Source organism: Arachis hypogaea, chromosome 10 (genome assembly GCF_003086295.3).
Source record: "Arachis hypogaea cultivar Tifrunner chromosome 10, arahy.Tifrunner.gnm2.J5K5, whole genome shotgun sequence".
NCBI lineage: Eukaryota > Viridiplantae > Streptophyta > Magnoliopsida > Fabales > Fabaceae > Arachis > Arachis hypogaea.
Window position 1 is genome coordinate 109,345,950 of NC_092045.1, and position 15,945 is coordinate 109,361,894.

Here is a 15,945-nt window from a genome sequence, read left to right on the forward strand (position 1 = left end):
GTGCTTGGTGGGAGACAATCCACCATGGTATGATCGTTTCTTTTCATTCTTAGTTATTTTTTGTAGTAGTAGTTTTCGCATTTATTTTATTTTTATTGAGTTCTTACTAATTTTCTGATCATGCAGCTATTTTATCTCAGGAACCGAAACACCTCAAGCTCAAAAAAAATGTGCACACGACGCGCAAGCGTCGCTGATGCGTACGCGTCAGAGGGGTGTGTGTGAAAAATAAATTTGACAGAGAGTTACGTAGGAGTGGTGCCAGAATGGAGCCTTTCGCATAAACGATCCCACGCGTTCGCGTACCCCACGCGTTTGCGTCCTTTGTGATTTTCACCATTCACGCGGAGGCGTCACTGACGCGGACGCGTGACCTGCAAATTCGACGTAAAAGAGTATTTGGGCAGAGAGTTGTGCTGGCTTGGGGCAGGAAATGTGCTAAAAGCACAAATTTGGTCATGCGGACGCGTCCCTGACGCGGCCGCGTCAATTGAACATTTGGCCATCCACGCGTGCGCGTGTGTGACGCGAACGCGTCGTATGAAATTTTGGTTCCTAAGCCATGCGAACAGAAAGTCGCGCGGGCACGCGGCTGGCTTCGCGCGAATCGCACATAATCCAGGGCACGCGGACGCTTGCCTGACGCTAACGCGTCATTAAGAACATTCGCGACCCATGCGTACGGGTGTCGTACGCGTACGCGTCGCTTGCGCCGCCCAGTTTTCTTTCTCTCTCTCTCCCAATCCTAATTCTCTCTTATTCTTTTATTCTTTTATTTTTTTCCCTCATAATATTTGTCTCTTCTATTTTCAGTTCTTCTTTGCTTGAGGACAAGCAAACCTTTAAGTTTGGTGTTGACGCTGCACTTTTTGGTTTTCTGGAACAAAAGGGAGGTGAATCATCTTCATTGAGGAGCACAACCTGAAGAATAAAGTGACAGCTAGGATAACTAAGGTGGTTGAGTTCCTTTCATTTTTATTCTTCCCCTCTTTTTCTATGTTATGTTCCGGTTTTCTACTATTTTACTTTGTCTGTTGCATGATCTTTTATTAGTTAGAATCCTAGGATTAGGTTTCTTTTAATTGCTTTAATGCTGAAAAGATGTTTCATGTACCACTCACTGAACTTGAAGCAAAAAAGAAAAGAAAAAGAAGTGATGTATTGCATGAGAGATTGAGTTAATTTTAAGAATAATCTGATTTACATAAATGTGGTGGTATTAATTGTAATTTTGGATGCATGATATGAACAGTGCATATTTGAATTTGAATCAGTGGATGTTGATGTATAAGGAATAGGAATTTAGAGAATTACTATGACTTCTCTGAAATAAACAAAAATTTAATCCTTGAAGGAAAAGAAACAGCAAAAGAAAAAAAATATATAAATTAAAAAAAATAATAATAAAAGCAAGGTCCAAGGCTCTGAGCATCAGATATGATTAAAAGCTCAAAGAGTTGTTTCCCTAGTCATATGCTTGTGGTGTGATTGTGTCAAGTAATCCTTGAGACAGAACACTTAGAGTCGAGATCAATTACATTTAACAGAGTATGCCAAAGGCTTTGAGCACCACTGTCTGGGAGTAATTAAAAGAAAAATCAAACTCAAAGAGAGTTCCCCAGTTAAGTGCTTGTGGTGTTTCTGTGTCAAGTAAAGCTTGAGACAAAATATTTAAAGTCACGGCTAGGCTCAAGGTGCAAAGCACCAAAGAAAAATAAATTAAAGTAAATTTTACTGTGTTCAAGGATTAAACTGAAATATAAAGATCAGAGAATTCATAATATTATCCGGATTCTAATTCCGAACGACAATAACATTCTTGATTCAAAAGAGAGTGAGATGCCAAACCTATTCAGGATTACAGTTATAAACCCTACTATAAAAAGAGACATGAGCTTAATCGAACTCTCATTCTCATGCAAATTCACATCATAAGCTTATATTAGTTTTGGTTACTTGAGGACAAGCAACAGTTTAAGTTTGGTGTTGTGATGCGTGAGCATCTTTCCTATCTTTTCCCAGTGAATTTGCATCTAAATTGTTGAGTTTAATAAAGAATTAATTATCTTTTAGCCAATATGGATGCTACTTTGAGTCTTTTACAATTTTGTTTATTTTAGGTAGCATTCGACTAGATTTGATGGAGTTTCTGCAGCTCAAGAATCAAAAGAGATTTCAGCGAGGAGCGACGCGTACACGTTACTGACGCGTACGCGTGATTTGGAGCTTTCCATGGCGACGCGTGCGCGTGACTGACGCGTACGCGTGATTTGAAGATTTGCTCAGCAACGCAGACGCATGACCGACACGTCCGCGTGACTTGCGGAAGAGACTATCGACACGTACGCGTGACTGACGCGTACGCGTGACATGCGCCACGTGCAGAAAACGTAGAAACCGCTGGGGGTGATTTCTGGGCCCTATTTTAGCACCCAAGTTAGGCGCAGATCCAGTGAAGCCAAGTGGTCCCCACGTTACAAGATGCGGAGTAGTTAGTTAATTCTGATTTAAATTCAAATTTGATTTTAAAATAGGAAAAGATATTATCTTAATTTAAAATATTAGATTTTAAATTAATTAGAATTAATTATAAAAAGGGAAGACTTCTCTTCTGTTAGGGACATTACATTAGAGGGATTCCATTAGGTAATTCTATACAAATTTATATTCTACATTCCATGAGCAACTAAACCTCCACTATTAAGGTTAGGAGCTCTGTCTATTTGTATGGATTTATTTGTTTGATCTTTCTAATTTAATTCATGTCTTAATTTATATTTCAATAATTATTTTCGTTATCCATTTTATGAAATATGGGTGGAACGGAAGTATGGCCCAAGTTCTAATTGAGTTCTTGTAAAACTTGGAAAAGCTCTTTACTTGAACAACAGCTTGAAAACATATTATACTGAATTTTAATTGTTTGTATTTAAAGGGATACGTGACATATAATCTCCTTATTTTTGGATAATTAGAATTCTTTTGGCATATAAACTAGAAATTGATCATCACCCTCTAATTGGAATTAATTGACCAAGGAATTGGCAATTAATGAATTTTAGAGGAGACTAAGAAGGTCTAAGGAATTAGGGTCTAGTCATATATAGTTTGCCATGAAATTAAATCTTGCATGATTAAAATAGTTAGTAAGAAAATAAATTTGGAAAAATAGATAACTCTGAAATCTTAACTATTTTCTCTAATATTTTATTTCCAACTTATTAATCTGCCTGTCTTTGATATTCTGAATTTACACTTAAACTTTTTGAACATCTCAAAACCAATTTCTGCTTGCCTAACTAAGCTTATCACTCAATAACTGTTGCTTAATCCATCAATCCTCGTGGGATCGACCCTTACTCACGTAAGGTATTACTTGGTACGACCCGGTGCACTTGCCGGTTAGTAAGTGTGGGTTACAAAATACTGCACCAACTACCCAATGTTCATATCCTTCTTGGACCTTCAAAAATTAAAATCGCATCGTTATGTGAGTTTTTATCTCTAAAACTACTTATTACTATTTTTTACTTATGTACCAAATAAACTAAAATAGTGTTCAATCTGAACATATTTCATATATTTACACCTGTTTGCCCTTCACATCATTGGTGGTTATGGATCGCTGATACAAGAAAGAAGAAATTTTATATAGTCGACCCAGTACACAACAAATCTCCTACCGAAGAGAGAACTGTGCTGAATACATTTGTTGTAAGTTGCTTTTGTGTTTTGTATATATATAGTTGGGTGTATTTCTGTTTAATATAAGGAGTAACTATTAACTCCTTTGGGTGTATCCTTTTATTGAAATTTTCATTTATTATTGATTTGTTTTGTGTTTTAAGGGATACGTAATATCACGAATTATAGTATATGCTAGGGGCACCTTTGAAATCAAAGGACAAGGACAGGGAAATTGTAGTACCATACCTTCACATCTCGGGCCAAAAGACAAGCTATAAATCTTTCACTCTGAAAATTAAACTTTCTTATATGTAATTTATAATTTATTTTTTTGTTTTTAGCTATGACTGTGCTATCTACGTAATGAAGTGGCTTGAGATATTTGAGCCCGCAAACATTAAGAGGCGAAAGTATGAGTGGGACAATTGGACTCAGGTAAATATGTTTAAAACTAAATAAATCTGTATTACATTACTCAATTAACATGGTTGATTAAACAGAATATTCTTTTTTACTGTAGTACAAGGTGGACCACTTTAGAGTAGAATATGCTTCCCGGATTCTATTTCATGACATGAATCTAGACAAACATGAAGCTATTAGGGGAAGTAGTGCAATCAGACTGTCCAAGCCATCCTCGTTGTTATTGAGTTCATATTGTCAAATAGATTCTCAGGATGTTGACACTACTTAATGTAAATGTTATATAGTCTTGTAACAAATAGAAGACATGTTGTAAATATTTGATAATTATAATGCAGTTTATTGTGAAATTTCTTTCAATAATTAAACTATGTGTGCTGTATTCAAAATGTATGAATTACAGGTACTATAATATCAAGGAAAACATCAAATCAAATGTACATCTATAACCTGTCATTTTTTACACCCAAAGAAAGTTGAATATACACCCTGAAATCTATCTCCCCTGATGCTTTGTGCCTAAAACCCTGAACCCTAAACACTTAAAACCTAAACCATTACCCCCTAACCTGTAAACCCTAAAACCCTAAACCCTAATATCTAAAACCCTTAAACCATTGTAAAAAAAACAAACAGTATTTTATAACAAAAAAAATAAGATTCTGAAGAATATATATGTATCTACATGTAAAATGTGAATCACAATAAAATCACAAAAATACACCCAAAAGAACAGTGCTTTTACACCTATATTATGTAACTATACACCCAAAGAGTTGTCACATGCTGCTGGTACCCTGAACTGATAATTCATAACATGTCCTTGATATTGGCTGGAATTTGAATGCACCACTGATGCAGCATCAAACAGGTTTATCTGAATATAACAAACTCACATATTAGCTAAACTATTAACAAGAAAAATAAACTCAATCACCACAAATTTAAAGAACATCACTTTTACCTCGCTTAAAACTTTCGTTTTCTTCTTCTTTGTGGCATTTGCAATCTGTTTGTCCAACTTTGAACCTAGCCTATTTTTTGGACGTCCTCTTGTTCGAATCCATGGGGAGCTTTGAAGCTCGTTAACAGATTCCAAGTTGGCATCTTCGTGAGATAAAGAAGATGTGCCATTTCTTTTGGCTTTCAATGATTCCATCTCAGCCATGACGTTATCGTACGCACGGTGCAGAATTGCAGTCAGCTCCTCTGATTCGGATGCAAATTCACATATATTTTGCGAATGAAAAACCAATTGGTCAAACCTCTTGCTTCTTGGCTCCAACAGTGGCTCGTCGTGGTTGCTCTTGATGTGTGTGTGTCGCCTCTTTACCTTCTTGCTCCATCGTTCCAGTATATATCTAGGTGACACTTGACTTACTTGTTCAAAGCTTAACACGCTTAGTGCGTGACGACACAGTATCTCTCTCGACTCGAATAATAAGCATTGGCATTTTATCTCGGCTGCAACTGAGTCGTAAGTAACCACAAACTTGTTGAATATTGAGCTGGAAACTTGTTCTCCAACCTCATATACTGAATAGCCTAGAGCAGAATTCGTTAATCTAGTGATGCAATTCACCTTTCCTCGGAATTGCGCTTGGACTTCCCTAAACTTTTGATGAGTGTACACATCTTGAAACTGAGCTTCAATGGAGGATTTGGTTGCACATGGTATGACCGTATAAAAATCTGCAGCATCTGATTCTCTCTTTGCTTGCTTCTTGCTTCCGAGGCAATTATCGTATTGTTTGACAAATTGAATAAGCGAGCAGTTCTGGGTAATAAACTTGTTAAAAAATAAATACATGCTCTCGCTCCTTTATGTGCTTCTCATCCCTGCCCAGAAGGGGTGATCCAGATAGATTGAAACCCATATATGACGGTTTGCATAGAGATCTACATAATACACCCAAACATAGACTATAAATACACCGGTTAAAGATTAAATGTATACCTCTGCTGCAGATTTTAACCCAACACTACCTGAAAGCCACTTGTTGTCCACAAGACCAAAATTTAGCAGAAAATCATTCCAATTCCTATCAAATGAGTCTTTGTTATGAGAGTTCCAAACAACTTCGTTCATTTGTTGTTCAATATATGCATGTCCCTTGTACCCGTTTAATTTACTTGGAATCTTCTTCATGATGTGTCAAATATACCAACGGTGAATTGTTGTTGGCATACAGGCCTCTAAAGCCCTTTTTATTGATGCGCATTGATCGGTGAGAAACCCTTTCGGAGCATTTCCTCCTATGCAACGAAGCCAACATTGAAACAATCATTTGAATGATTCAATTTCTTCGTTTTTCATCAAAGAGCATCCGAGAAGTGTTGACTGACTATGGTGATTCACCCCAACAAAGGAACCACAAACCAAATTATATCTGAAACAAATTACCATAGTGCAGAATGGAAAATCATTACGTACACCCAACAAATACTTTGTATACACCCGAAAAACACCTAAATATACACCTCTGCGGCAGATTCATAAAACACATTAATTTAGAATCATAAAAAGGGACAGTTTGTTACCTGTTTGTATTGTAGGTGGTGTCAAATGAAATAACATCTCCGAAATACTCAAAGGCGGCTCTACTTCTTGCATCGACCCAAAAAGCAAACTTAATCGATTGATCCTCCTCGAGTTCAAGCTCAAAAAAGAAATTCTGATTCTTCTCTTTCATTCTTAACAAATATTTCCCGAATTCCTTTGCATCTTCTTGTTCGGAAACATTCCGCACTTCCCTGGTAATGCAATTCCTCACATCCTTTTTAATAAAATTTAACTCGCGGTGACCCCCGGCAGCCGCAACAAATGATTGGTAAGTTTTGCTTGGTCTGATACCAGCCTCCTCGTTATTCTCTATTGTACGACGAATGGACATGCTTAGTTCCCTGTGCTGTTTGAGCATCTCTGCTTTACTTGGACAGCAAGGGTGTGAATGATCCATCACAACCTTTGAAATGATCCAAGCACCAACATCCTTCAATGTGTGTATATAAATTCTTGCAGGACAGTTTAAACCGGCTGTCGGATTCGTCTTCTCGGTCGGAGATATTTTAGATTTTTATTTTTCCTCTCTGCTACATGTAATCAATTGATTCTTAATCTCGTTTCCCTTCCTATTTGTGCTCCGAACTCTTGTAGAAAAACCTGCAGCCTTGGCGTAGTCCCTGTAAAATTTTTCAACATTTTCAAGGTTGGTAAAGGTCATTCCAACCTTCAGAACAAACTGGTCATCAACAACAGAGAGAGGTTGCAGAATACACCATGTCAAAAACTATAAATACACCCAATCATTGCTAATATAATACACCCGAACGGCACCAACTCAACTAAAATGAGAACAAAAGCCATAAGCTATAAACACACAGGCTGCAGAATACACAATGACAAAAACTAAAAATACACCCAATCATGTCTGATATAATACACCTGAACGACAACAACTCAACTAAAATAACAGAAAAAGGCATAAACTGTAAATACACCCACACTTCCGAAAAAAATACACCCAAAAAAGTTTTGATCTATACCCGAGCATCTGCTAAAAATTCCAGATAATCAATCAAAACTAATACATTACATTCAATCCACAGATTTGTGTTGACGCGTTAGTCTCACAGTCAATGTTCACGAATTATTCAGCTACACAATGCTATACAAATTACTGCAACAAAATTTAGAGTAATCGTATGTAAATCAAACCTCAAGAACTTCGTTAGATTCAAATTCATAATCCACTTCGCCCTGATTCAGCTGAGAATCTGAGGTTGAATTATCCATTATCTTCAAAACGAGTTCAAACTTTGATTTCAGAAAACAAAAAATCGATAGAAAACGAAGCTGGAGTTACAAAAACAGAAGAACGAGAAGAAGAAGAATGAGAAGTAGAACGAAGAAGGAAACAAATCTAGAAATAAGGAGAACGAAGAAGGAAACAAATCTTTTAAATTTGGTAGTTATATATACGCGGGATCTTTATATAGCGCGTGTATTCGACGTAGACCTTGCAGCGCGTTTTGCGGGTTTATTGTTAATGAACTTGTAAAGCATACAAGCCCTATGGCTTGTATGCAGAGCTTTTCCCTAATTTTATGAGTGTGACCAAGAATAAATATGAGAGAGAAAATAATGAAGAGTTAAAGATCGCACTTTACACTCTCAATTTTTTTTAACAATTAAGAGAATCTATTTCCTGTCATTTGAGTTATAATTCATTGACTATCACATAAAAATATTATTTATATATTAAAATTAACTATATATATTGTTTTACCCAAACGGTGTCCCCCAACCCGACAGGTTAAGGACTAATCCGTCGCGGATCCGAACTCCATTTAAGGATCTGCCGCTGACCAATGAGTTGCTACATGCACAAGGCGAAGTTCGAACTCTCGACACTTGCTTAAGCGGACGAGTGAGCTAACCACTCGATCAACCTGACACTTGCTTAAGCGGACAAATGAGCTGACCACTCAATCAACCCAGGTTGATTTGTATTTGTGCATATATATGTGATTTATTTATTTTTTGACTATATTATATATACACTCAAATTAATTTGACTTCCGGATGGAGTTGGAGCCTTCGAGTTTCTGTATTGGGTCTGGGCCAGTTTTGGCCCAGATCAGACCAGTTTTGGCCCGGATCTCTGACCCAAAAAAAACCCATTGGTTTAAAATGACGCCATCTATTGAACTATCAAAAACAACTTTGATGCGCCTTCATTTGGCTACAATGATTTTTTTAGAAACATTGATGATTGTGGGAGCATGAAGATGTGTACCTTTGTTACTTCGGGTTGTATGTTCGAGTTTGTTAAGATCATATCAAATTATCAATAGAATTCGGAATTCCACTTAGGACTCCCCGGCATCATTTTTATCTTTTATTTCTTGGCTTTTACTACATACCTTTTTTCTGGTCCAATTATGGGAAAATATTAGATGCTTTTGAAGGTTGAAACACATCTAAACACCATTTTCAATTTTTCATAACACATTTAATAGGGCCTAAATTAGAGGCACCCATTTTCAGCTCTAAGGACTTGATTTCCTCAGAAATTATTGGATACAAGCAGGACGTAGATTATGATCTTATGGAAGCTGTCACCATACACGACGTTTCTAATATCTAACATTAATTTACAAATGTTGTTACAAATTGGGGTTGATTCTGATCTCAACAACAGCTCTAATACAACTAGACTGAATTCATTGAAAATCAAAGAGATACTCTCTTTCAAACAAAAATCTCAGGAAAAGAAAATCCACCTCATGATTTGAAGAAAGAAAGACATTGACATTGCAGATTTGCAGCTACAGTTTACAAAACAAACAAGTACAATTTCTTAATAACGGAGAATTAAAATGAAAACAAAAAACCAGGGCTACCCAGAACAAAAACCTTTCATACATAGCCTTCAATTAAAGTAGGTTTCTTCTCTTCTTCTTCACCATTTTTCTTCTTATTCTTCCTTTCATCATCTTCAATTCCCAAACCTTGCAATTCATCAATGCAAGGTTCTTCTTCACCTTCTCCCAATTTAGCTCCTTCTCCAACCACAATTTCATCCACAACCTCCTCCACCTCGTCGCCGCCGCTTCCACCAGAGACTTTCACCTCATCGCCGCCTTCTTCGCATCCTTTCTCGATGGCACATGCTCCGGGCGGCTCGTTCGGCTCGATCCCGATCACGGCGTCGGAGGTTCCCTCGGCTGCGGCTGGCCACGGGTCGTTGACGCAATCTCCGGCGGTCTCGTCATCGTCATCGGAGAAAATCGCGGCGGCAGACTTCACGGCGGAGGCTGCTTTGAGGAATGCTTGGTGGATAGATTCAGGCGGAAGAGCACAATCTTCAAGGCCTGCGTCTTCGAGGCGCGGGGGTAGAATCTGCTGCAGTAACCCGTGTTGTTCTTTGGTGGACTCCATTGGAAAATCAGGTACCGTTTCCGAATTAGATTTTTTTGTGATTTTTTTTTTATTTTTGGGTAATGAAACCCTATTTACTAAATCTCAGGGGAGGAAGCGGTTGCTATATTAAGCTCTGGAATGTGGCGGTGAATGAGGATGCTGCTTCTGTGAGTGTCGAGAAACCTCCATGGGCTTCGTGAATTTGGACTTTCTGCTAATTTTTTATAGGCTTTTTGTTGTGCAGACCAGGTGGCCTACAATTCCCGACAAATAAAACTCCAATGATGGAATAAAAGTATAATACTAGTGGTTAGCTCACTAGTCCGCTTAAGCAAGTGTCGGGGGTTTGAATTCCGCTTTGTACATGCAGCAACTCATTGGCCAGCGGTAAACCCTTAAATGAAGCTCAGTACCGCGGCGGATTAGTCCTTGACCTGCCGGGTTGGGGGATACCGTGGGAAACCAAAAAAAAAAAGTATAATATCTGTTGGACGCAGCAATTCATTGGCCAATAACAAACCCTTAAATGAAGTTCAGATTCGCGACGGATTAGTCCTTAACCTATTAAGTTAGGAGATACTATAAAAAACAAAGTATAAAACCAATTTGAATTGGCCTAATAGTCATGAATAGATTGAGGAAAAATTATATCTTGTGCATGTAAATAATTTATTTACCAACCATAAATTTTTAAATGGACCTTCTTTTATAATTTCTAAACAACTCTCCTATAATTTATTTTAAATTTTTTGGATTAATTATAGTTAATTTTATCTAATTTTTTAAAAAAATATTCGGATTTTTTTAAAATAAAATAAAAAAATTATTATTTCTTCAAACTCGATTAACTTTTATTTTTTAAATACGATTTTTTTTAATGTGCGTTCGTCTAACTCTGTGAATATAGAATTTGTCTAGTCTGGCGAACTTCACCCAAATTTTTGAAAATCTAAACTTTTAAACCAATTATCATTGTTCTCTAAATAGTATATAGGTTTTTAAACAGTATATAAGAATAAACAAAAAGACACAAACAATAAGCATGGTTTCTTTAATATCGCTGGCGTCAATGGCAATCATTATCATCGTCTCAAAAAATACAAAGGTACACAAGAATAAGCCATATTTAACAAGGATTTCTTTAATTATAAATAAAAAAATCATTACTTCCCAAAAAAATACGACTTATTCTTGTGTACTCCTATGTACTCTAGAGACGATGATAATGGTTACTATTATTAACCTTCTAACTTTTTTTTTCTTCAACCAATCTGATATGAGAAAAGCTCTATATCCATGTAAAAATTACATGGATGGTATCCAAATAACTTTCACTCCACGCTCCCACACCCCCATTTGTTTTACACGCGCCTCTTATAACCTATATAACGAATCTTTATTTTGCGTGATCTACCTTTCTCAACGTAAACCTCTTTCTTCTTCTTCTTCTTCTTCTTCTTCTTCTTCTTCTTCTTCTTCTTCTTCTTCTTCTTCTTCTTCTTCTTCTTCTTCTTCTTCTTCTTCTTCTTCTTCTTCTTCTTCTTCTTCTTCTTCTTCTTCTTCTTCTTCTTCTTCAACCTAATTAAATTCGTTGTCTCCTCTTTCGCGTTTTTTTCTCTGCATTATGGATCTGGATTGATTCAACGCAATTATCTTCGTCGTTCATCTTCTTCTTCATTTTCTTTTTCGATTTGCACTTTTAAATTGAAGCAATAAATGAATCAACTTCAAATCAGTTGAATGAATGTGATTTTAATGATTCTTCTCAAACGCATCAATTTGATGAGGTTTGGATTATTGAATTCTGAATTGAATTTAATAGAATGAAATTTCTAATTTTATTTGAAGTGAATTGAATGGATTGAGGTGATCTACATCTGAATTGAATTGATAATATGTAACTGTGAGTAATTGTGAGTAACTCTGAGTAAATGTGAGTAACTTTTCAATTCGGTAAGTACTAAAGAGGTGGTTAATCACTTTCATGTTTTCGGTTCGGTCCGCAGAAAGGAGTCTAACAAAAATTAGACCAATATGTTCTATTTTCTTCCCTAAGCACTATATAATTGTTTCAGTGTAATTAAGATTTCGGTTCACCATAACTAAGATTTTGGTTCACCATGAGCACTGTGTTCGGTTCACCATGAGTACTGTGTTCGGTTCATTCTGCACTATTCAAAACTCTTCTTCCTCACCTGCTGCTTCTTCACCAGAGAGAGAATGAGGAAAAGACAAAAAAAATGCAATAGCAACAACAACAAAAGAATGACGATAGGATTTCAGGGTTTAGGGTTTTAGGGTTTAGAGTTTATAGGTTCAGGGTTCAGTGTACAGGGGTTCAGTGTGTTTCAAACTTTTGGTTCGCCCTGTGTATTAATTTTGGTTCATCGTGTTCATAGTTGAGAGTTTAGGGTTTAGGGGTCAGGGTTCAGGATTTTAAGGGTTTAGGATTTACGATAGGGTTCAGGGTTTAGGGTTTAGAGTTTAGCATTTAGGGTTCAGAGTTCAGGGTTCAGGGTTTGGGTTCAGGGTTTAGGGTTTGGCGTTTAGGGTTCAGAGTTCAGAGTTTAGGGTTTAGGGTTTAGGGTTTAGGTTTTAGGATATAGGATTTAGGGTTTAGGTTTTAGGGATTTAGGGTTTATGGTTTCAGGGTTCTGGTTTTAGTGTTTAAGGTTTAGGGTTTAGAATTCAGTGTTTAGGGGTTCATAATTTTTTGGTAAACAGGAGAGCGATTACTCTTCTAAAACGAATCAAACTGACAAAGTCTGGATTATTCAATTTTGAATCGAATTGAATGGAATGTAATTGCTAATTTCAATTGAATTAAATGGACGGAGGTGTACTAAATTGAATTGAATTGAATTGATAATATGTAAATTGTAGGCAGAGTTATTTGAATTTGATTTTATATAATGGATTATGTTTCATTCACTCAATACTATACAATTGTATTATTTTTGGTTCACCATAACTAAGATTTCGGTTCACCATGAGTACTGTGTTCGGTTCACCATGAGTATTGTGTTCGGTTCAATCGGCATAATTTGTTTGAATTTGATTTTATATAATGGATTATGTTTCATTCACTCAGTACTATATAATTGTATTGTTTTCGGTTCACCATAACTAAGATTTCGGTTCACTATGAGTACTGTGTTCGGTTCACCATGAGTCTGTGTTCGGTTCATTCTGTACTATTCAAAACTCTTCTTTATCACCTTCTACTGCTTCCCCACCAGAGAGAGAAGGAGGAAAAGACAAAAAATACAACAGCAACAACAATAAAAGAATGACGATAAGGAGAAAACACATGAAGAAGAAGGAACGCGAAAAAGGAGGAGAATGAGGAACGCAAAAAAGAAGAAGACGCTCCGTGCGTAAACGAGCGTGAAAAGAAGAAGAAGAAGAAGAAGAAGAAGAAGAAGCGTGGGGAAAAGAAGCGTTGGGCGATTTCGTGTGTATTGGGCGCATGTATTTCACATTTCATTTAATGGTATTGGGTTTTTTTAGTGTTGGACCAATTTGGTTACATAATTACACGGATGCATAGCATCCCCGATCTGATATTTATAAAAAAATATATTGAAGTTCGCCGAAGAATAAGGCGAACTCTATAAAAATATAGAAGTTTGCCTAAGGATTTGGGAAAATAATAAAATTTTTTATTTGATTTTATAAAAAAATTTAAAATATCTTTATCAAAAATTTAATATTTTGCAATTAAATTTCATTTATTAAAATATTTTTTAATAAATTATTTTTTTAGTGACTAAATTATATTTTTACAAAAATATCCTTTAAAATATTTTTATTAAGATATCTTTTAATAAATTTTTAGTTATTAAATTATAATTTTAAAAAAAATTAACAACATTTTTTTGTATATTTTATTGTTAATCTCATGATATCAATACATATTATTAAACATGATTTTACAAGTTTGGTTAATATTTTTTTATATTTTATTAGTCTTATAGGAAAGAATTTTTTTAATTTAATGTTAAAATAATATGCATTAATATCACAATTTAATCATTAAAAAGATAATATTAAAGAGTATTCATACTCGGATCTAATAGATAAAAGCCAAACCCAATAAAAATAAAAGATCCATTTTTTAAAGGTGGACCTTATTATAAACCGATCTCTTTAAGGAAGTCCGACAAAAATATAGAGGTCCAAATCTACTCCATCTAGAAAGTAAATCCCAACAAAACCTCCAAGATAAAGAGAACGCTTATCTATCCAAAAAGATAGAACTATTCCAACAAAAGTAGTTATCTATTCTACTACAAATACACTGCCTAGGTATAACAAACGTTCTACTCTACTAAAAACCTACTTAAAACCCTTGCTAACTTAAGTATAGGAGTCTCTTGCAGGTACCACCTCCACCTCCTCACGAAAAATTCGAACAGACGGCACTTCGGCATATAAGTTGGATGCTACCACACAAAGGGATCTGGACCTCACATTCAGGTCCAAATAGGGGTGGCAAGCGGGGAAGCCCGCCCCGCCTAATTAGGCGGTCCTAGAATCCTAGCCCGCCCCACCTAACTGCGGGCTGGCGGGCTAAGCCCGCCAAAGCTCCTCTTTTTTTTTTTACTATTAACTACTAAGTAATATATATAATTTCACAACCATATTAATAAATTTATAATTTCTAATGGCAAAAAAAATTATATTTTTTATATTTACAAACATTAAAGTCTTTGTAATTATAAATATCTAATAAATATAATTATAAACCAAATTTTCATTCAAAATATAAGTATAAATATTCTCTCCAAAGCAAAATAAACATAATCCAAAACATAATTATAAATATTGTCTCCAAAATAACATAAACATAATTCAAAACACTCAATTTTTATCTTCATACTCTTGTAAGTTAGGTTGGGGGAAGTTAGGTTTTAGGAAAAAAATTGCAAAAATACCCCCTCACTAAAAAAAACCTTAGCCCGGCGGGGAAGCCCGCCCCGCCCCGCCCCGCCAAAACCCGCAGTTTAAGCGGTGTAGGTTAGGCGCGCTTTTGCTATTTGGCGGTCCCGATTTTCCAGCCCAGCCCGCCTTTTTTGGCGGGTTACGCGGGCTAGTCCGCGGGTTTAGGCCCGTTTGCCACCCCTAGGTCCAAATCAATGTTTCAGATAACCTTCGGAGCAAAGAGTATCTTAGTAAAAAAAAATTAACCATTACAAAATATTTTAAAGGATATTTTAATAAAAATATAATTTAATTATTAGAAAAATAATTTATTAAAAGATATTGTTGTATACAAAATTTAATCACAACAAATAAAATTGTTATTAAAAGATATTTTTGTAAAAAATAATTTATTTTTTTAAAAATAGATAAAATTAATATTAATTAACACAAAAATTTTAAATAAATTAAATTTTTTTAAATTATAAAAAAATATATATTTTACAAATAAAAAATATTATTTTAACATTTTTTAAAAAAAGAAAGTAGAATTTTCTTAAAAAAAATTAAGGAGCAGGTAATTTGAAATGACAATGTGAAATTGGCACTTGGCACATAGTTTATAAATGAAATATGGTACCAAATTTTTTATTTTCAGTACGACAAATAAAAGTAGGTATTAATGAAAGTAGAGTATGACTAAGGTATTATGGAAGGTGAATGATAATATAGAAAAAAAAATCATACAGATTTAAAGATATACCTTTTTGTTCATATATTATGCGGGTTAATACTCAAATTCGTCTCTGAAAGATCACGCGATCTTCATTTTCGTCCGCAAATAATTTTTTTAATCAAATTAGTTCCTGAAAAATAAAATATAAGTCAAATTAGTCCTTCTGTTAAAAAATGCCACGCGGCATGATAACGTGACATGCCACGTGGCAGGTCAACGACACGTGGCAGGTCAGCGACACGTGTCATGA

General features: G+C 35.4%; 1 protein-coding gene across 1 annotated transcript; it reads right to left on the bottom strand.

The window, feature by feature from the left end:
- Positions 1 to 9,219: 9,219 nt before the first annotated feature.
- Positions 9,220 to 10,298, bottom strand: LOC112716449 (uncharacterized). Its single transcript, XM_025768359.3, has one exon. The coding sequence runs from the start codon at positions 10,052 to 10,054 to the stop codon at positions 9,533 to 9,535; it is 522 nt and encodes a 173-aa protein (XP_025624144.1). The 5' UTR covers positions 10,055 to 10,298; the 3' UTR covers positions 9,220 to 9,532.
- Positions 10,299 to 15,945: the final 5,647 nt, after the last annotated feature.